Source organism: Molothrus aeneus, chromosome Z, assembly GCF_037042795.1.
Source record: "Molothrus aeneus isolate 106 chromosome Z, BPBGC_Maene_1.0, whole genome shotgun sequence".
Lineage (NCBI taxonomy): Eukaryota > Metazoa > Chordata > Aves > Passeriformes > Icteridae > Molothrus > Molothrus aeneus.
Genome location: NC_089680.1, coordinates 4,032,749 through 4,054,917, shown reverse-complemented (window position 1 = coordinate 4,054,917; position 22,169 = coordinate 4,032,749). Strand labels below are relative to the sequence as shown.

The following is a 22,169-nucleotide window of genomic DNA, read 5'->3' as shown; positions in this document are numbered from 1 at the left end:
TTAAAGCAGCTGTGTTTGCCTGCACTGTCAGTTCAATCAACCATGTAACTGAGAAACATTACCACGATACCATAGCTTTGTGTTGTTGCAAAGCTTTTTTTTTTTCCCCTAGCTATTTTTGTGTTGTCAGTGTTGTGCTTTCTCACAGTATACTTTGTTAACTTGTTGATTTTGCCTGTTTTTAAACTCACTTTCTGACTGTGTATCAAATAGATCATAGTGAGTTATCCACCAACAAAGCAACTAACGTATGAGGAACAGGATTTGGTGTGGAAATTCAGATATTACCTTACTCATCAGGAGAAGGTGAGTTGTTGAATGGTTTGGGCTGGAAGGGACCTTGTCCCTTATCAGTAAGCTTTTCCAGGTCTGTGCTTATGTAAATATAATCTGAATCTAGTTCTTTGTGTGAGACATTAGTTTTTGAAATAATTTCCTTTGGCTAGCTTTCTACTGATGAATCGTCCACCCTCCTGTTTAGGCCTTGACAAAGTTCCTGAAGTGTGTCAACTGGGATCTACCACAAGAGGCAAAGCAAGCACTGGAGCTGCTGGGCAAGTGGAAGCCCATGGATGTGGAAGACTCTCTGGAGCTTCTGTCATCTCACTTCACTAACCCAACGGTGCGGCGCTATGCTGTCGCCAGGCTTCAGCAGGCTGATGATGAGGTATTCACTGGTCTGTTGGTACATGGAAAAGTCAGCTGGTCCCAGGATTTTTGATCTCATTGAGTCCTTGAAATGTTTGCTACTTTTCACGACATTTTCATGAATATTGGTAAAGGAAAACAAAAGATGATTCACTGTGTTGCTATGTATTGTAAGGTTTTTGGGGAGCAGTCTTTACATAATTAGGTGTCACACATTGATAGTTGTCTTAGCATGAACTGCCAATAGTAGCTGGTTTTGTTAAACAAGGTAAAACAGCTCTCACCAAAAACCAGTGATAAATTTGGAGTCTTAACCTGCAGAAGTGCTCTGAACTTAAATAGTAAATGGAAGGATTTTCAGCAGATCCATCTGGTGAATTCAGTATATCGTCATACTCTTTTGCTAAAGAAAATGAGTAGAAGATTATCTGTGGAAATGAGGCCTTTCTAATTGTATACTGATTAGAATGTGATGAGCTGTGATTATAAATAGAGCCCACTAAATAGAATCTAGTATGTTAAATATCAATGATTTATATATTTTATTTTGACCATTAAAAAAAAGCAAACCCAGGTTTGAATGTATTACCATAACTCTTGATTCTTTGGAAATCAATGGAGTTTAAAATAGGGAGGATGAATAAATGATATTTTTTCAAGCCTACTTCAATAGCCTAGGTCATACTGCTGTGACATTAAAAATGTACCTTCTACAAAGTATTGGAAGGTAAGTAAACAGAAGAAGTTAAACAGTAAAGGCAACAAGCTGATTTTAGACAGCAAGTGGTTAAAAAACTGTTCTTTAGTATAAAAGAGATTAGATATGTGTTTTTTCTCTTAGATCCCCAGCTACACAAAGGATAAAAAGAATAGTCCATAAGAGAAGAGAGAATTTCCATTCTTGATACCATAGTCCAATTTATGCTTGAATTTTCAGTTTTCTTCTTTTGAGACATAAATTGAAAGCTTTATTCTGTGGATGCTGGAAGCAATTAGGACAGCTTAACTGAAGAGAATTTGAACATAGTAATTGCACCTGAATATTCACTAAATTAGTACTCATTGTCTATGAGTAACAAAGAATAGTAGAAGGATAATGCAGTATCTTTTGGGAGTAAAACTGCATCCAGCACCAGTGTTGCTATGGTACATTGCTTGTTTAGGGGGACTTCCATTTCTGTGTTATTAGAGGTCACTAAATCCTGACTAAGTTTATCTGTAAATTACAATTTTGTAAACAGGAGGAGTTCTAGTTTTCTTTGACTGACACCCTTCTTTCACTTGGATATTTTTCTTCCCTAAGGATTTGCTGATGTACCTGCTACAGTTAGTCCAGGCATTGAAATACGAAAACTTTGATGACATAAAGAATGGCCTGGAGCCTAGCAAGAGGGACAGTCAAGGTTCCATGTCAGAAACTATGACAACATCTGGATCTAATGCTTCAGAAATAGACAGGTAAGAAGCTTAGACTTCCAGCAGAAAAGTAGAAACATGTAATATTCTAAGACATCAAATTGTTTCTTCTTTTTAGAGGAGCTTTACATATTCATCATGTTATTTTATAATCTGAACATTAAAAAAAAAAAAAACAAGAAGAAAATAAAGCCTAACAAATCCAGAGCATTCATGAAATGTGTTTCCTGATTATACATAGTTTACGGAGCAAACAGTGTTAAAGTTGTGGCCTTTGCTCTTACTACACAAAAAGAAGAAAACTTCTGTAGAGAGGAAAAACACTGCTCTTGCTTCCTTCTGTATTTGCAAAAGTTAAGATGTCTTCACTGAAGTTATATGAGGTTCCACTCCCCGATTTCATCGCAGAATGTGGATCTAAAAGTCCAGTCAATTTGAAGTGAAAAGAAATTTCATTCTGCTTCTGCAAAAGACGGTGTAGGGGAAGACTTGTGGAAGCATACTTCTTATACTTGCAGGAATCCAAAAGAAAGACTGAGGTAGCTAATAAAGTATTAAGCAAAGTGCAAATGAACTTGGTAACCAAAGTCTTCTGTGAATATTTGGTACAGATTTTTAGGATTTTCAGTCTTAAGCTTCTAATGACTTGTAACACAAGGGTGTATTTTTTGTGTTACAGTTCTACAGCTTTTCATTGATCATTCTGCAACGCCGTAAAAGTGGGTGTTGTGGGAAGGGTGGTGTATTTTGAGGCTCGGATGATACTTAGATCTTAGAACAGCTATTTAATTACTTCTTTTCAGGTAAATTTACCATCTGAAAACTTTGCCTTGCAAATAAGCATTTGTCTGCTCTGTGTAGTTTCATTCCAAAGACTAGTGCTTGCAGGTGTTGTGTATCAGCAGTTTCATCTTAGAACATTTGAGAAAGCCCCTGAAAATGCAGACGTGTTGAATTCCTATCTATGTCTGCTTATTTTGAATGGAAGATGTAATAAAATGCAAAGTTTGTTTAAGTGAATGTCCTTCACAGGCATAAACTGTAATAGTTCTCCATGCACAGATTTTTGCTGTTTTCAGGAACTGCAGCTGTCAAATTTGCTGTTCATGCAGTTTGTTCTGAAACAGAGTTGGGATGCTACCTTCAAAGAAAGGTAGCAAAGAAACTCCTCCAGTTTTCTGAATTTATTATACTGTGGAAGTGAAATTTATTGTGATTTCCATGCATGCTCCCTGGCCCCTAAGCAACAGCCTTGAATCATACCAGTTACGTACTTTCCTTTGTGTAGTTCCCAGATTATGAGTCCTATTCCACCTGTTTCCTCTCCACCTCTTACTTCTAAGACAAAAGAGCTTGCAGAAAATGAAAACCTTGATGTAAGTCACATGATTTACTTTCTATTTATTGTACTTTTCTAGTGACCTGGTACTGTTTCTTCTTTTGTGTGTGAATATTTGAATCCTTTGCGTAAATCTCACTGAATATTTAAAGTGCCCAAAGAATATAGATTTAAAGTAAATGCTAAGAAAATAGCAATAGCTTAACTGAATTTTTTACAGGGTGTCTCTTTATGTCCATGATCACAGTATGCAAAGCTGGGGGACTGGAAATTGAAATTTAAGTATTCTTCTGTAAAGGAGAAAATTTTTATGTGATAGCAAACACTATCACATACTGATTAGACACTGAAAACTGCATGTGTTAGGGTGTTCTAAAACAGTCTTTTAATAGAAAACAGTTATCCAGATATTTCAGACTCTGCAGTCTGTTCTTTCGTATTCTTTGACATGTCATCTTCTTTGAATCTAAGTGAGACACTGTCTTGATTTACTCCCGCCAAGGACTATATTCAGTTTATGCCAGAAGTAGACAAGTAATAGGAAAGGGACTGGAAGAAGGGAAAGATAGAAGGTAAAGACATTTTGAAAGAATCTGATTTTAATCTGATATGCGGATTAATTGGTCTTTGAACTAATGATCCATTCCCTGTTGCAAATTGTCCTGTTTGAGTCTTAATACTGCATAGAAAATAAACCTCAAATTGAGCATATCAGTGAAGATACACAGATTTCTTGCTACCTGGACTATTAAATCTGAAGGAAGCAGCTAAATGTTGTGTATCCTATATAAATTTGTTTTCTTGACATGTAGAACATCTTCAAGATTGTTAGATGCTCTGGATACAAAACTGAGTGGGAAATCTCTTTGTGAGTTGATTGTTATGGCATTTACAGCAAGATGCAATTGCATAGAAGGAAAGAGTAACATATTATAAGTATAAATTACATTAAAGGTTTCTTTTTGGAGAACATGATGTGCTTTTTATATATTGGTAACTGGAGTAGCAGACCTTCTACGTCTAGTAGTGCTACTGGATTTAAAGGAATATGTAAATTATTGTGATTTAAATATTAGGTAGGATTGGATTCAGATTTTAGAAGGAAATATATCTCTCACAACCCTTATATTTACTTGATGTTTTTCCTTAACGTTGTCTTTCTCTCTCAGATGCTTAGATTTCTTTGTAACTTAATTTTTTTTTTGCTCTTCTTAAATCCCTTCCAGCAAGACCTTTGCACTTTCTTGATATCACGGGCATGCAAAAATTCCACATTGGCAAACTACTTGTACTGGTATGTTAGAAAATGTTTATTTATACTGTATCAAGATGTAATTGAAATCAAAGCTATAATGCCCAGAAGGATGCTCATCAAAAGATGACCTGTCTTGAGAGCTTCAGAATCTCAGTTTTTCTCAGGGTAAAGTAGTAGATTTAAAACAATATGCATTTAAACATAGTAATCTATAAATGGAGGCTAATGAAATGTAGAAATAAGCATTACTGTTAGACTAAAGAAGGTGATGTCTAGAACATTACATAAAATGTCACAAAAAGCAGACTAACTGTTAAAAGTTGTGATTCAAGTTATTTATGGTTTTGGGGAGGAGATTAAGTTCACCTTCCCTCTGCTTTGCTGTTTATGTGGTTGTAATTTTTGTGCTTACAATGTTTGACAGTGTTGGCTAGAATACTGAAGTTACGCACTTAGATAGTAATCAAAGGTGTATGTTAGGAAGTTTCATAAAGCAGATTTTTTTTTTTTATTGTAACCTAATTTTAGTTTTATTCCATTTATGGTTATGAGCACAAACAAAATGTCATTGCAGATATGTGCAATGTTAAGGGGGAAATTTAGTTGTAAATATTAGTTCATCTATACTCTAGAGAGGAAGGATTGCTTAGTTCAGGATCTTGTCTCAGCTCAGTGTATTAAGAGTAAAATTAGACGTCTAAAATAGTAATCTGCAAGCCTTCTGAACAAGTATTTGCATGTAGGAATTTTCTCATTTGAAACAAGCTGAAATGAATAGAGCTGTACTGTGTGAAGGTATGAGTCTATATGTGTATTAGTGTACAAACATCTGCATGTGCACAACACTCACAGCTATTTACTTGCATATATTCATGTATTTTAAAAGGAAGACCTTAGGTGCCTTTTATATGTCTAAATCTAAGTCATATGATTCTCATTTGTAACCTGTGTACCTGCATCAAATAACTAAAAATAAAATAAATAACTAAAATCATAATGCATATGATCATATTTTAGTGTGCTAAGAGCATTAACCACAGATAAGTTGTGAACTGGGAGCTGTGTGATATGTGATGTAAATGTAATCAACAGATTTTATAAAATTCTTGAAAGAAACCTATAAACTATGCTGAGAGATTCCATTTATAACTTTCTAAGTTTCATTGTGCAATTGTTTTTAGTAGGTTGAATTTTAAGATACTTAACTGAATGACTTATGTACATTTGCAAGCAATAGTTACTTCTGTTGCAGTGGCCAAAGATAATGTTCAGCTTCATTAAAAATTACTATTAAATATAAATTATTAAAATAATTGCAGTCTGAATTGGTAGGAGTAGAAACCAAGTGCTTCACCTAATCAAATATTCGTCATTAAGATGTTGGTAGTTTAACTTACTTCTATCAGCTTGATAGAAACTGTTCTCTTACATTTCAGCAACATTTCAGACACTCTGTCTACAGAAAGTTCAAACGTCCATAACTCTGTGGAATTTTTTGACTTACGACTTAGAAAAAAATAAATTCAACAAAATGAATAAGAAAAGTCCACCAAACCAAAAACCCTAGTCAATTTATTCTTTGTTTTCTTTCCAGACATCTCAATTTCTCAGTGACAAAATACAAATGTTGCAGCCACTGTATGAGCTGACGTAGCCATAAATCCTCATGGCTGCTGATCATTTGTATGTTTCAGCTATCCAGACACAGCATGCAACTAAAATAATCAATGGAAAAAGTACAATAACCCTTGAAAATGGAACCTTCTGCTCAGTCACTTGCCATTGTAAAGCTATCCTGTCCTTAAACAGTGGCCTCAGAAATCAGTGCTACTGCTTTTTCTGTCTCCTCTTTGGACATAAAAGACACCTACCCAAGTATGAAGCATTACTCTTATTCCTTGCTTCAAAATAGCTTTGAGAAACTGTCCAGGGCTTTTTAACAAATGAAGATGAAAATGGCACATTTCAATTCATTAGTCGTCCTTTTCCTTCCAGTTTACATGCAGACTTTGGACTTACTTTGATACAGACATTTGTGAGAGAACAGTCTATAACATGCATTAGCAAGGCCCTAGGAAGAATCTTCAGTTACAGATTTTATCGGGGTTGTACACATGGAATAAGTTACATATGCCTTATTCTAGTAGATGGAATTTGTTGTGTATTTATAAATAAGACTACTGAAATCTGATCAGCTGCAAATGACAGACCTCTAGTCTTGTCTCACAATTATTCTGTCATGAAGAGATTATGCACAAGTGCATAGGGAAGGTGTAAACTTGCTGACGTGAAATGTCCGAGAGGCTGTCTTGAATTAGTTACTTTTGAATCCAAATGCAGTGTTTGAAAATTTACTAAGATGCTAAAATTTACTGAGACGCTAATTTCTTTCTTTTTTTAATAGTATTTATTATGCTTTTACTTTGTTATATTTTTATTGAATGTTTTTGCTGGATAGTACTAGGAGATACATTGACCAACAGAAAGAAGATATGTACATAGCTTTCAGTTAATAGCTACTTTTTGCTTGTCAGTGCTGCAAGTAGAAATTTAGACAAAAGCATTCCAAATGACTGCTTAACATGAAAATAAATTTTCAGTGTAGGTGTTCCAGATTGTACTATTAAGTTTTGTGTCCAATTAATAATTTAGAAATGGAAACTCTGGCATGTAGACTCTGCAGAGCTGCTTTAGGACCAATACTTTTCCTTGTACCATTTCTAATGGTAAAACAGGGAGCAGGTAGCATGAGATTCTCCTTGTATTGTAGGTGCTCTTGAATAACAAGTCTGCAGCCACTAAATTATGTAGCAGGTCGTATTATAGTGGAAAACATGCTCGGTTGTACTTCTTGGCTGGAGTGTTCATATGATTTGGACTTCAGGTGTGTCCTCTTTGAGTCATGACACCTCACTGTAAGTGAAAAACCACAGACGCTTTGATAGACTCTCCTGATCCAAATGGAACGGGGGACTATGCAATTTTAAGAGTTCAACTGTTGGTTGAGCTAAAGATCTCAAAGATCATCTTCATTTTTAGTTCCAGGTCTGTAATACAGGGCTACTGTGTTTCACTCAAATTGTGTAGCTCCAAGAGGAAGGTATAACTCCAGTTGTTTTTATGCTGCAGGTATGTAATAGTGGAGTGTGAAGACCAAGATACTCAGCAGAGGGACCCAAAGACTCACGAAATGTACTTAAACGTGATGAGAAGATTCAGTCAGGCTTTGCTGAAGGTAATGCCTCTGTGTCAGGAAGTCTGTAATGATTTGGGATAGTTCTTCCTTAAAAAGGTTCACATGTCTAAGAGGATGTGTTGGGTTTTTTTGTGTATGAGTGTCACATGCATTGAAATTTTATAAAAGCTTCCACTCCTGCTCGAATTTTGAATTTGTAAGCTGAAGAAACTGCCAAAAATGTATAGAGCAAATATTGAGAACTCTTTCTTCTCTTTTGTTGCTTGCTCCTGTTAGTAACATACTGGTTCTAAAATACTCTGCCTTACACTGGGTCTAAAGCATTCTAAAAGCCTTGTGTAATCAATGTTATTTATTTACTGTTTATTTAGTTATTTATTGTAAACTCTGATCCTTGAGGTGCAAGTGGAGAGGCTGATCTGGAACTCAGAAACAGGACTTGCTGTTCTGTGTGTCAGCAGCAGAGGGTGCTGGAGCAGCAGGGAAAAAAAAACTTAAAACAGCCGAAAAAAATTCTGTCAATTGGAAGTTTTACTGTATAGCAGACCTGCAGTCTTTACATATTTCCATGTATCTCACCTTTACATTATTTCCAATTTTAGGGGGGTTACTTGAATCTGACTCTTGTGCTTCATAAGAATATTTTGCAGTTATCCATAGTAACTTACTTTGGCTGTGTGAATTGGTTTGTCATGCATGGCTGTTCACCACTGAAATTGTTGAAGCAAATTGAAGTGCACTGCTAGGTCAGATAATTGATTGCCAGCTACAGTGACTGTGATTGTGTTTTACAGAAAATACCTTTTGAATTGACGGGAAATGGATCATTATTCACTTAACCTCTTAAAAGCGTAAAGGTCTAAGAACAAAGGAATGATTTCTAGATAAAATAATTACAGAATGAGGAATTAATTCTGTTACTTTTCATTCTCTTAGGGTGATAAGTCTGTCAGAGTTATGCGCTCGCTTTTGGCAGCCCAGCAGACATTTGTAGATCGGCTGGTTCATGTAATGAAGGCAGTACAGCGTGAAAGTGGGAATCGTAAGAAAAAGGTAACTAAAGGATTGGAAAGCCTGTCTGTGGCCTAAATTTGACAATGGGTAGGAATGTTAGCCTTTCATTAAAGTTCCTTAGCACTGAGATCTGTAACAGATGTCCATCCTTCTGTAATAATTTTCATTAACTGTGAACAAACTTCAGAAAGGTTCTGATAGTTCACATTTCCAAAGTGTGTTCCAAGTTTGTAGATAGAAAACAGAAGAGGCCCTTATAAGCACTCATGGGGTGTTTTGGCCAAAGGAGTATATGAGAATAGTTAAATAATTGATGATATAACTGAACATTTTGTGGGGATGTGGGAAAGTATCAGGTTATTGTCATGTGAGTGATATGCCAGGACAAGTAGTGAAAATCAGTTACTAGCAAGGTTTCATTTGTTCCAAGAGCAACAAAACTGTTCTCCTATAAGGTATGTGTTTATCAGAACTCTGCTTTCTGTTGGGTCTTGAGGAAAAGGCTTTCTATTATATGTTTCAAGAAGCTTTGTCCTTCTTAGCTAAAGTGTTTTAAGTGCACCTGACAGGTGAGTCTGGGAAAAAGTTGAAATGGCAGAGGGATTTCTGTTTGTGTATAACCTTTTCCTTTGACACACATCAGTATTTTTAAACATGAGTTTTTAGGTGTGATGGTTTCTTTAAATGTATGGGGTATATTTATGCAGAAAAATAAAGCACTTATTAACAAAAAGTGAGGCAGCTTGTTCTGTGTATCGATAACAAAGGCTAAAAGAAGAGGAGAATTTTTCAATTTCTAAGATTCTCTTTCCTGCTTGTGCATTAGTAGTGTTCAGTTGTATATTCTTTTAAGAGATCTCTGTAAAACTAAGAAATACGTGGCTTTTACTTTTAGATTTCAATTCAGCTAGCAGCAATTAAGAACTAGAACTATTCCTAACAGCTGTGGGCCTCCTTGATGTCTGTTTGTGTCTGTTATATTTAGCAAGGGAAAAGGCTAGAGACTTTATTGTATTCGACTTTTACTATGTAGGACACCAAGTGTAAAGTACTCAAAAATTGATGAGGTTTGTGTTTCTGATAACTACAGAAGTAGGAATGTCGAGCAAATCTGGAAATGAGATCAGTGCAAGCTATTGGCCACTTGTTTCCTACTTGGTGGTAGGAAATTCCTTGGTGGAATTGAGGAATATAAATTTTCTGAGCTGGATTTTAATCAATTTCTGAAACATAACTAACATTAAATTTTGATATGAAAAACAAAATCCTGTGCTGTGTGCGGGCAGTTTAAAAATAAGTTTATTTAAGACTATTATATCTGGAACTTAGAAAATTGCTTGACTGTACTAACAGTAGATGGAGTATCTCCTTTGTAATTCAAATTACTGCAAATAGAAAGTTTTTATTTTCCTAGATTATATGAATGAAACCTTGATTCTTTGTACAGGTAAAAAACTGAATAAATTGAATATTTGTTAGTAATGCATCCTTTGTTTATGGACTTTATATGTACCTAATATGTGTTTTATGTTTTGTGTTTTTTTTTCTTAAACAAATATTCATTCTTTTAGAATGAGCGGCTTCAGGCATTGTTAGCTGATAATGAAAAGATGAATTTAGCAGATATGGAACTTATTCCACTTCCTCTGGAACCTCAGGTGAAAATTAAAGGAATAATCCCTGAAAAAGCCACACTCTTCAAGGTAAGTGAGAGTTTCTGAATATCTGAAATACTAACAAGTCTTGTGAATCATAAGCTTAGAAACATCAGTTGAAAGATTTAAAGAGACAGATATAGTCAAGGCAAAGTGCAATTGTAGCATGCTCTTCAAGTGTTTAAACAACTCCTTATTTTCTTCTGTTTTTCAATTTAAATTTGTAAATTTTAAAGCAGCTTTTATAAGAGCGATACAGATGATGAAGTTCAGAATTACCCAGAATTTTGTTTGTGTGTTCAAGCAGAGTATCACTTAAAGACCAAAATCATGTAAATAAAAGCAGGTGTGTGCTGTGTCTCATTTACATCTGTGGATCTCTTCCATTGCTTAATAAAGCTTAAGTTCATAGAGAGTGGAAAGCACTGTGGTGGTCCATTGGTCCATTTCATGTAGTTGCAGTCAGCTGACAGGTAGATCCTATATCCCTGTGTTTGGTAATTCCTTAAACCAAACTGTAGCTGCTGCGTGTGACCACAAAACAGCCAATGTAATGTATAAAGGGCTGGGGTTGTTTTGTTTATTTTACTGCTTGAAATGTAATTTAATTCTTGCAGTGTAAGTTGTTATCTGTGCTCAGTGGTGTTGGACCATTTTATTAATTTTTGTTCAACTCCTATAGGTGACTGCAGTCTAATTTTAGGATGACCAAAATTTTCTGTGCAAGTCAGGCCTATGTCCCAGAGGCCTTTGTTTGCTAGTTAAAGAATTTTTGTAGGCTGCTATGACAGCCAGTGTTAAATCTGTCATCTATGATAGGTTCTAGATTTATTATGCACATTAGTTTCATCAGAGTCCTTGTTGACTGTGTTGTCATTTGAGTTTGCTTAAAATCAGATACTTTGTGCATAGTTTTCTACCAGTTCTAGCTTGCTTCTCTCTATATCAAGTTAGTTCCTTTGAAGCATAGGCTTCTGCAGTTGCATGCTCTTGCACCTTTGGTTGGAGGCAACATTGAAAAGATTTTGTTAGGAAAGCAAACTTTTGCAAACTCAAATCATCGTTTTGTGTGAGCATGATTTAAGAGTTAGGGAAAGAATGTGGAGAAACAGATTGCTGGAACAGCAGCTAAATGTTTCCTATCAGTAATAATAGCTGAAGTTCTTCAGGACAAACTCAAGGCAGTCTTTTACATGTTGGTCTTCTGTAGCTGTGCAAAAAATATAGGACCAAAAATGTGAGATGTATGTTGTTTCAAAATCAGATATTTTTTTTTTCTTCTCCTAATTCTGACGGTTGCCATTTTTCCATTTAATATCTCATTCTGGGCTATGGGATAAAAAAAACCAAATGGAATTAAAAAGCAAAGAATTACTGATTTTTGGTGCCCTTGGACATCACATTAGCTTTTGTAGGACTACATAAAGAATAATTTTGCCTTTACTTGCGGAACTTAATAATTTTTTGGTATTAATTTAAAAATGTAACCTTACTGCTCAAGATTAAACTCTGTGCCTCGATTATTTTTGGTTTCCTGTGGAGGGAAGTGACTTGGTCAGTTGCAATAGATTTTAACATTCATGTAGATAATTGATCCCCTTTGACCCATTTTACATGGAAAAATTGCAAACAATTAAATGGGCTTTCTCAAACAATAATGTAAAAAGGCACTTTTGCTTTTGCTAAATAGATTAAGGAAGCAATTAATTGTTTAAGATGACTTGCCCCTAGGAGTTCTTTCTTGCTTATCCTATAATTGTGTCGCTTTTTGATCTGATCACTTTAAATTTGTTTTGATGTGACCTTTTGCATAGTGCTTCCTTGTTGACTGGAATTACATGCACACGGAAAAAGATTGAATACTTGTGTCCTTTCCTCTTCTGCTGCTGTGGGGTGCAGGGAGGGAGAATGTATCCTTGATTAAAAAGGAAGGAAAGCATTAAGTTATTTTTCTTATTAAAATGCAGTTACACTTCTGGTAATTGGAAGTGGTATACTCTAAACTATTGAGGCAATGCAAATACAATGCAAAGATTTTATTTCTGAGCTCCATTGTAGCAATGTGTTAATAGGAGCACTGTTATGAACCAGCTTAGTAGTGTATTTCCTTTTGCAGAGTGCCTTAATGCCTGCTCAGTTATTCTTCAAGACAGAAGATGGAGGCAAATATCCTGTAATTTTTAAGCATGGCGATGACTTACGTCAAGATCAACTTATTCTTCAGATTATTTCACTCATGGATAAGGTGAAAATTATCAATCTATATCCTTGTCTTTGTGTTTTCTTGATTTTCCTTGTCAAAAGCGAGACTGTTTAACACTGTTAATGCAGCTTATATTGCTGATAATTCCAGAGTTCTCAGATCTCTATGTGGCCTTTTTTCTTTTCTGTATAGATGTGCAATTACCCTGTGTAGATTAAGAAAAAAATTACAGAATTGCCAAACAGGCTCTCACTCATTATCAGTTTCAGTGGAGATCAATGTCCAGTACACATCCTTTTAGTAATAGAATCTGACTTTCTTTTAGTAATAGAATCTGACTTTCTGTGCATTCATCTTTGCTTTTGTATATTGTTTTTTTCCAGCTGTTAAGAAAAGAGAATCTGGATTTGAAATTGACCCCCTATAAAGTGTTGGCAACTAGTACAAAACATGGTATGAATACACTTATTTCCTAAAAATGCAGTATGGAGAAGAATCTCCTCCCTGTGTTCTTAGTGTGTAAGAAAGTCTTGTTAGATTTTAAGCCATGGAAGTAAACAATCTTAGTCACCACAGTGTTCCACAGGTGACTCAAATATCTTCAGAAAAGGAGCCTGGTCTGGGTTTAGGAGTAAATGACAATCAGCAGTTACCAATCTTTGCTGCTGACTTTCACTGTGATCATGAATAAATAACCTAACACTTCTATTTTAGATCTTTTCATGAAATGGAGGAGAAAAACAAAAAATCAAACTTGGCTGCTTTTAGATACATTCTGGATAAATATTTAGAAAGTCATTAACATACTTTCTCTCATCTTGAAAACTTGTGAAAACACACCTTTTGCAAGTTAATTTGGTGTTAATGACAAGTTGTTTTAAAAGTATTGAAGGCAGGAGATTGGAAAATGGTATCAAAAAAGTGGGTTTTTTCATATTAGAACCAGTTGAATGACTGTGTATTAGTTCTGTCCATTCATAAACATGTATTAGAGAGTAGTTTGAAAGTTCTGTGCATTGGAGATTTTCTCTTTTGGCTGTTTTCTGTCATAGGCTTCATGCAGTTTATTCCATCAGTACCAGTTGCAGAAGTTCTTGCTACTGAGGAAACTATACAGGTACGTGATGGGGGAGTTGTAGATTGCCTGCTGATCAAACAGTGTAAGCTGAAGGCATAGATCTTATGCAAAATTCTTAGTTTTTCAGCTCATTTTTTGATCTGTTGGAAGACAAATTACTGCTGGAAACATTTGGGGTTTGTTTGAAAAGATATACATAAATGACCACTTGAGTATCCTGTGTTCTAAAAGTAACACTATTCAAATAAATTACAGTGGAGTTTAGTTACGATATTGAAATCCCAGCTTTGCTGTAATGACAAATGGCAGATACCTGACACTTTTTGCTGCATGTTTGTCTTTCATTCATTTGACCTTGTCAAAATAAGCTTTGATTAGTTCTTTTCTTTTTTTCAATGAAACAACTAAATAATTCATTTGTACAATTTCTGAAGCCTGTTTCCCCTCGATAGTGGATGTATAGGTACTGTAACTTGGTTTTGTTAGCAGATTTTCTTAATTCTCATGGATTTGAGTGGAGACACACCATTGAATAATGGCACACAAAACTCATACTGGTTTCAATCCCAGCACACAAGCTAGATAGCAGAGCTCAGCTGTTTGTGATAAATATAGCTGGATAAAAACATACCAAATTGCTATATGAGGTGAGCAGCTAATAGATTTTTTAATGAAAATAGAGTATATTTATTTGGATTTGATTTTTCATGGTGCTTTTTTCCTTTTGTGTAGACAATACTGAAGCATTTTTTTGTAGTTCAGTAACTGTGAGCCAAAGCAAACTAGCTCTCAGCTCCTATAAACCACCTATGTTAAAAATATGAAGATCTAAATTATTTATCATTTTTCATTATCATTTGCTTAACAAATAAGCTTACCAAATACTTATCACATACAAAAATACTTATCACTAATCAGTGACCAGCATCAAGTTACGTAAGTTGGAGTATTTTTAGCTTTCCATTCCATTCCATATATTCCATTTCATCTGCATAGTCAATAATTTTACAGACTATAAAGTGCTTTCTTGACAATCCTTTGTAATCTTAGAGGTGTACTATTCATGATTCATTCCATTACATGTTTTTATAAAATAATGCATTTAGAAATGCCTTACAACATCATGTGCCTGGAAGTAGGTGTCCTATTGTGTCAGTTGCTATGCAGACATAAGGAGCAATTATTCCTGTGAAGAATTTTTAGTCTAAATAGACAGTGCACCAAAAGAGTGAGATTTCCTGTGCTGAAACATGATAAAATAGCTGGGCATCATAGACCAAGGAAATGAAAAGCAATTGAACACTTTCAGGTGTTCTGGAAGTTTAGTTTACTGTTTTTGGACATACTCATTTTGGATTTCACAGCAGTTCTAGTAAAGATGAGCACTCTGTATAACTACTAAATTAACTATTGAAAAGATTTAAAGCCAGCGAACCAGTGCTGCCTGGAGAAATGCAGATCTCCAGGAGAGAAAAGGTGTTTTGTTGTTTAGGTGTTACTTACCTTAAAATTTCAGTTCATGTTTTAGAAGTTCATTTACATAAGTGTCTTAGTTTTTCATTATGATTTTAGTAACTTACTGTGCTGTCCAGGGGATTACTACACTCTTCTTACAGTATTTCCTTAGATTGTGCTTACTGGAAGAAACTTTGCTTAGGCTTGGATATAACTGAGTTTTCTCTTACTCAAGAAGGGTAAAAAGATTGTTTGGCCCTGTCCAGATTTCACAGGAAATTCAGATTTTCCATTTCATGACTTAGGCTTATTTTCTTTTTAAACCCAATAGCAGCAGTTGGTTTTATTCAGAAATAGGGAGACATATAAGGATGCTAAACTGTGTAAGAGCATGCTCCCCAGGTGTAGTTCTAAAGCAGAACTGTTAATCCTGTTTTAGTTTTTGTTGATATGACCTAAACAGTTTGCCTTGGAAGTATTGTCACTCATTGTTACTGATTAGTAACTTTTGAGTGCATTCTTAATCTTCTGAAACATTTAATAAAGGAAACTACTTTTCAGTTTCTGTGCTGAGTATAAGAATATGATGATTGAGACAGGATATAAATAAAGCGATATTAAACTAGATCTTAGGAGGTGTTTTAGGGGTGGTTGTTAGTTTAACAAGTTGTAATAATGGCCATGTGTGGTCTTGATTTAATTTTTTTTTTCCCTGAAGACCCAGTTTCATATTATGTGGAATAACTAAATATCTTCATGGCATTCTCTCCAGAACTTCTTCAGAAAACATGCCCCTAGTGAGACTGGCCCTTATGGAATCAGCGCAGAGGTTATGGACACGTATGTTAAGAGCTGTGGTGAGTTACAGTCTAACAGCTGGTAACTTCTTAGGTGAAGTCTGAAGGGTATGGTGGATGAGGTATTAAGTTATTTCAGTTTAGGTGGCTGCAAACAGGGCACTGTGCATGTACTTGCTGTCAGAAATGCAGTGAAAAGAATAATTTTAAACCTGACATGTCACACACAAGACCGCTGTTGGCGGGTCTTGAAGGAGAGTATGAGTTAAATACTCTTTGCTTTCCAGCAGCAATCTTATCTCTGCCCTCTCTGTGTTGTGAGTTGGGGTCTTCATAGTGCAGGGACATGTAAAGCATTTATGTAATGATAAATCATCTGTATCAAAATTCTAATTGGTTTTGAAAACATTAGGCATTTTGGGGGCTGTGGTTACATTTGTATGAAAAGAAAAAATGGTTGTGTATTTCTTGTTTAGTAAACTGATGACCATGTTAAAATACCATATTTGCTATCCATAAAATTAAAAAAACCTCCATTCTAACAAAAGAAAAAAAAAAAGGGGCATTCAGATGTGACTCCACGATATCTTCTCCTTTGCTCTTCACTTTCTGGTGGTGCAGTCTTTAGAATTGCTTCAAACCGTCCTGGTTAGTGGGTGAAAGCAACAATTAAAACTGTTTGCTTTTTATCACTGCTGATCTTTTGAATCACAGAATGACACAGAATTTCTAGGTTGGAAGAGACCTTTAAGATCATCGAGTCCAACCCATGTTCTAACACCTCAACTAGATCATGGCGCCAAGTGCCACATCCAGTCTTTTTTTAAACACATCGAGGGATGGTGACTCCACCACCTCCCTGGGTAGATGATTCCAGTATTTGACCACTCTTTCTGTGAAAAACTTCCTCCTTAATTCCAGCCTGTATCTCCCTCGGTGCAGCTTGAGACTGTGTCCTCTTGTTCTGTCTGTTGCTGCCCGGAGAAAGAGACCAACCCCCAGCTCACCACAGCTACCCTTCAGGAAGTTGAAGAGGGTGATAAGGTCACCTCTGAGTCTCCTTTTCTCCAGGCTGAACAACCCCAGCTCCCTCAGTCGTTCTTTGTATGGCTTGTGTTCCAAGCCCCTCACCAGCCTCGTTGCTCTCCTTTGGACACGCTCAAGCATCTCAATGTCCCTCCTAAACTGAGGGGCCCAGAACTGGACGCAATACTCAAGGTGTGGCCTCACCAGAGCTGAGTACAGGGGCAGAATGACCTCCCTGCTCCTGCTGGCCACACTGTTCCTGATACTGGCCAGGATGCCATTGGCCTTCTTGGCCACCTGGGCACTCTGCTGGCTCATGTTCAGCCGACTGTCAACCAGCACCCCCAGGTCCCTTTCCTCCTGAGCACTGTCCAGCCACACCGTCCCCAGCCTATAACGTTGCAGGGGGTTATTGTGGCCAAAGTGCAGGACTCGGCACTGGGACTTTTTGAACTTCATCCCATTGGATTCTGCCCATCCATCCAACCGTTCCAAGTCCCTCTGCAAAGCCCTACGTCCCTCTGACAGATCGACACACACTCCCAGCTTAGTGTCATCTGCAAATTTGCTAATGAAAGACTCTAAACCCTCATCCATGTCATCAATAAAAATATTAAACAGAACTGGCCCCAGCACAGACCCCTGAGGGACACCACTGGTGACTGGCCTCCAGCTGGATGCAGCACCATTCACCAACACTCTCTGGGCCCGGCCATGCAGCCAGTTCCTGACCCAGCACAGAGCGCTCCTGTCCAAGCCACAGGCTGCCAGCTTGTCTAGGAGTATGCTGTGGGAGACAGTGTCAAAGGCCTTGCTGAAATCCAAGTAAACAACATCTACAGCCTTACCTGCATCCACTAGGTGGGTTACCTGGTCATAGAAGGTGACCAGGTTGGTCAAACATGACCTATCCCTCCTAAACCCATGCTGGCTGGGTCTGATACCCTGGCCATCCTGTAAATTCTGTGTGATGGCACTTAAAATAAACTGTTCCATTATCTTGCCAGGTACTAAGGTCAGGCTGACTGGTCTATAATTACCAGGATCCTCCTTTGCACCCTTGTTGTGAATGGGTGTCACATTGGGCAGCTTCCAGTCATCCGGAACCTCACCAGTGAGCCAGGACTGTTGGTAAATGATGGAGAGTGGCTTTGCAAGCTCATTTGCCAGCTTTCTCATTACCCTGGGGTGGATCCTGTCTGGTCCCATAGATCTATGAACATCCAAGCATTTCAGTAGTTCTTTGACTGCCTCTTCTCGGATAATGGGGGGACCATTCTGCTCCCTGACACCATCAACCATTCCAGGCAGGCAGGTGTCTTGAGGGCAAGTCATCTTCCCACTAAAAACTGAGGCAAAGTAGGCATTAAGCACTTCTGCCTTCTCCTCATCTGCAGATGCTAACTTCCCTCCCTTGTCCAATAAAGAACAAAGACTGGTCTTACCCTTCCTTATAGCATTAAGGTATTTGTAAAAACATTTTTTATTATCCTTTACAGAAGTCGCCATTCTAAGTTCAAAATGAGCTTTGGCCTCCCTAATTTTTTTTTTGCATGCTCCAGCAGTCTTCTTGAATACTTTCTTAGAGACTTGACCCTCCTTCCAACACTGATACATCCTCTTTTTATTCCTAAGTACCTCGAAAACCTCCTTGCCCAGCCAGGCTGGACGTTTACCCCATTGACCGATCTTTTGGCACACAGGGACAGTCTGTTCCTGTGCCCTCAAGATCTCTGTTTTGAGGCATGCCCACCTTTCCTGAACTCCTTTGTTTTTAAGGGCTGTTTCCCAAGGGATGCTCTGAATAAGTCTCCTAAACAGGCCAAAGTCTGCCCTCCAGAAGTTCAATGTAAGAGTCTTACTGGTGTTCCTCCTCATTTCACCAAATATTGAGAACTCTATTATTTCATGATCACTCTGCCCCAAGCAACCTCTAACCCCCACATCTCCCACCAGCCCATCTCTATTTGCAAACAGCAGATCTAACATAGCCCCTCCCCTGGTGGGTTCACCCACCAGCTGTGACAGAAAGTTGTCCTCTATACATTCTAAGAATTTCCTGGACTGCCTCTTTACTGCTGTATTAAGTTCCCAGCAGATGTCTGGTAGGTTGAAGTCACCTACAAGAACAAGGGCTGATGATCTTGAAACATTACCTAGCTGCTTATAGAATAAGTCATCTACGTCTTCTTCCTGGTTGGGTGGATGATAACAGACTCCCAGTAGGGGGTCAGCCTTGTTGGCCTTCCCCTTAATTCTTACCCATAGACATTGAACTCCATCTTCCTTAGTTTCAATTTCTACTGCATCGAAAGCCTGCTTAATATAAAGGGCCACCCCTCCTCCTCTTCTTCCTTTCCTGTCTCTTCTGAGGAGCTTGTATCCATCCAGTGCAGCACTCCAGCTATGTGAGTCATCCCACCATGTTTCTGTGATGGCAGCTACATCATAGCTCTGCAGTTGCACCATGGCCTCCAGCTCTTCTTGTTTGTTGCCCAAGCTGTGTGCATTGGTATACATGCACCTCAGCTGGGCTACTGACTTCACCCCTGACTTAGCCTTGCAGTCCTTGGGCCTGCTTCCAGATAGCTCAGCTGCTTCCCCTTCCCCCTTCAAACCTAGTTTAAAGCCCTCTCAATGAGGTCTGCCAGTTCGTTAGTTAAAAAACTTTTGCCCTTAACAGAGAGATGTACCCCATCTGGTTCTAGCAGAGCAGATGCTGTAAAAGTTTCCCCATGATCAAAGAATCCAAAGTTTTGCTGATGACACCAACCCTTAAGCCACTTGTTGATGATGCGGATTTTCCTGTTTCTTTCTTCATTTTCCTCCGCCACCAAAGGGACTGAGCAAAACACTACCTGAGCTCCTGCCCTATCAACTACCTGACCCAGTACCCTGAAGTCCTTTCTAATTGCCTTGTCACTCCTCTTTTCAATCTCATCACTGCCAGTCTGGAGTATCAGCAGTGGGTAATAATCAGAGGGCTGAATCAGGCCAGGAAGTCTCTCAGTGATATTTTGTACCCGGGCCCCAGGGAGGCAACAGACCTCCCTGTAGGATGGGTCTGGTCGACATACGGGGCCCTTAGTTCCCTTCAGAAGGGAATCACCTACTACGATTACCCTTCTTTTCTTCTTGATGTTAGAGATAGTAATCTGTCTTACAGATGAATCATAATTGGGGGGTTCACTGGGCAGACAATTTTCTCCTAAATCATCTAGTTGGGTCTCTAGATCCAGGACCTCATACCTATTCTGAAGTGGTACCTGGCTGGATGATGGGGATGGGGAGGAGTTTTTGTTATTACCTCCCCAAATGGGGACCCATTTCCACTCCTCTTCATCTGGCAGGTGCCCTTCTATTGCCTGAGAGCAGGAGGCATATAAGTCCCCAGTCTCTCAGTCAGAGGCCTCCCTTAAAGATGGAAGGGCTGAGCTCCACCAGTCTATTTCCCTTTCACTTTCCCTGATACTCCTTAACCTTTCAACTTCCTCCCTAAGCTCAGTCACCAGTGAAAGGAGGTCGTTCACTTGTTCACACCGCAGGCAGGTCTCCTCCACAACACTCCCTGAAGCCACCAATAAGCTCAAACACTCTGGGCATGGATGAGTCTGAACAGAAACATCTTTTTTGGAGGGCTCGACTTGGTCACTTACACTGGTACCAGCCACAGTTTTTGACCGTGTAGAAACCATTACAAACAGACACCTCAGACACAACCGGGCAGCAGAAAGACCTCAAAGAACACAGAGGACTCCTTACTAGCAAGAGAGCTGGCAACCCTGCCTGCTTGCCCTGCCTGCACGAACTGCCGCACGAACTGCCGCACAAACTGCCTTGTATACGCCCCAGAGGCTCACCACACCCCTGCCTGCCTGCTCCTGTTCCTGCACTCCCCAGAGGCCTCTTATAATCAGCCACTCAGCAGCAACACAGGAAGCTCCACCCTTAGCTCCTCACTGACTCACTGACATGGATATCCAGGCTCATATCCATGCCTAATAGTTGTTTACAGTGGCCTTAAAATAGATTCAGTTAAAAACATGTACATTCACTTAGTTCAAAATATTTCAGCTTCTTTTGAAGTACCTTTATCCCAGTGTTGACCTAATTTAGTCTTTAAGGATTAGGCATGTAACAGAATTGTAAGAAATTAAAATCCCAACAGTATTGAGTAAGTTCTAGAGTTTTAGTACTTCAAATGTTCTTCATAATGCTGACATTGATTATTCTTCACCAGCACCACTCCTGCCCCAAGTCTCTGTGGCATATTTATTGTTAGTGAACTAGAGCTAAAATAATGTAATACGCTGTTGTTAATTGTGTGGAACTTGTTTCTCTCCACGAAAGGTACTCATACTGATGTTTACAATTTACTTTTTACAGCTGGTTATTGTGTGATTACTTACATCCTTGGAGTTGGAGATAGACATCTGGATAATCTGTTGCTAACAAAAACAGGTAATTCTTTTTAGCAGTGTAATTTTATAGCAACAGTTGTTTCATTGCTAATGTGTTGGTACTTTTTCTCTGCATTTTCCTTGTGAATATAACCCACTGAGTATTGCAGACTAGATTATATTTTAAAATGTAAGTTGTATTGTCTCATTTAAGGTAATATTTTCTCCAGTGTGTTATAAGAAAATGATTTCTTAACTAGAGGAAATGAAGGATTTGAAAATAAAACTACTTCAACTATTACAATCACTGCTGTGGGATAGAGGGAATTTCAGTTGTTTTCATTGAAAATGAGCTCATGTGTAGCTGCATGTGCTTCACAAAGTTTTGACAAATAACATTTCTTATAGGGGAACGTCTTTTTGAATTGTTGTTTGGCTTATTTTTACTTGCTTGCTTGCTTTTGAACTACAGCTTCCCTAGGAGTTCTGATTGCTTGAATACCTTCATTACATAGTGGTGGAGAATTAAGAGTTGTGGTTAAGTGTTTATTATGAAGTGAAACGTTTATTGAATGAGAAACGTTTAAATAAAAATGTTATTTGGAAAAAGAGACCCATCCACGTGGAAGGCTTGTTAGTTAAGGTAAGGCTGAAGCATATACTGCTTTTAACCATGATAGTCTGAAA

General features: G+C 37.8%; 1 protein-coding gene across 2 annotated transcripts in view; it reads left to right on the top strand.

Annotated features, from left to right (window-relative positions):
- Positions 1–22,169, top strand: part of PIK3C3 (phosphatidylinositol 3-kinase catalytic subunit type 3) — a 71,504-nt gene that overhangs the window by 18,938 nt on the left and 30,397 nt on the right. The window contains exons 9-22 of one of the 2 annotated variants that reach the window (XR_010785312.1): positions 214–306; positions 482–667; positions 1,952–2,106; positions 3,353–3,440; positions 4,630–4,697; positions 7,788–7,893; positions 8,791–8,907; positions 10,440–10,571; positions 12,640–12,768; positions 13,110–13,179; positions 13,779–13,843; positions 16,032–16,116; positions 21,469–21,543; positions 21,955–22,125. Coding sequence is in view for 1 of the 2 variants with exons in the window: in XM_066569360.1 (XP_066425457.1) it covers positions 214–306; positions 482–667; positions 1,952–2,106; positions 3,353–3,440; positions 4,630–4,697; positions 7,788–7,893; positions 8,791–8,907; positions 10,440–10,571; positions 12,640–12,768; positions 13,110–13,179; positions 13,779–13,843; positions 16,032–16,116; positions 21,469–21,543 (1,369 nt within the window). In the remaining variant the exon portion in view is untranslated. The remainder of the gene's footprint in view (positions 1–213; positions 307–481; positions 668–1,951; positions 2,107–3,352; positions 3,441–4,629; positions 4,698–7,787; positions 7,894–8,790; positions 8,908–10,439; positions 10,572–12,639; positions 12,769–13,109; positions 13,180–13,778; positions 13,844–16,031; positions 16,117–21,468; positions 21,544–21,954; positions 22,126–22,169) is intronic. The other variant, XM_066569360.1, reaches the window with a different exon arrangement.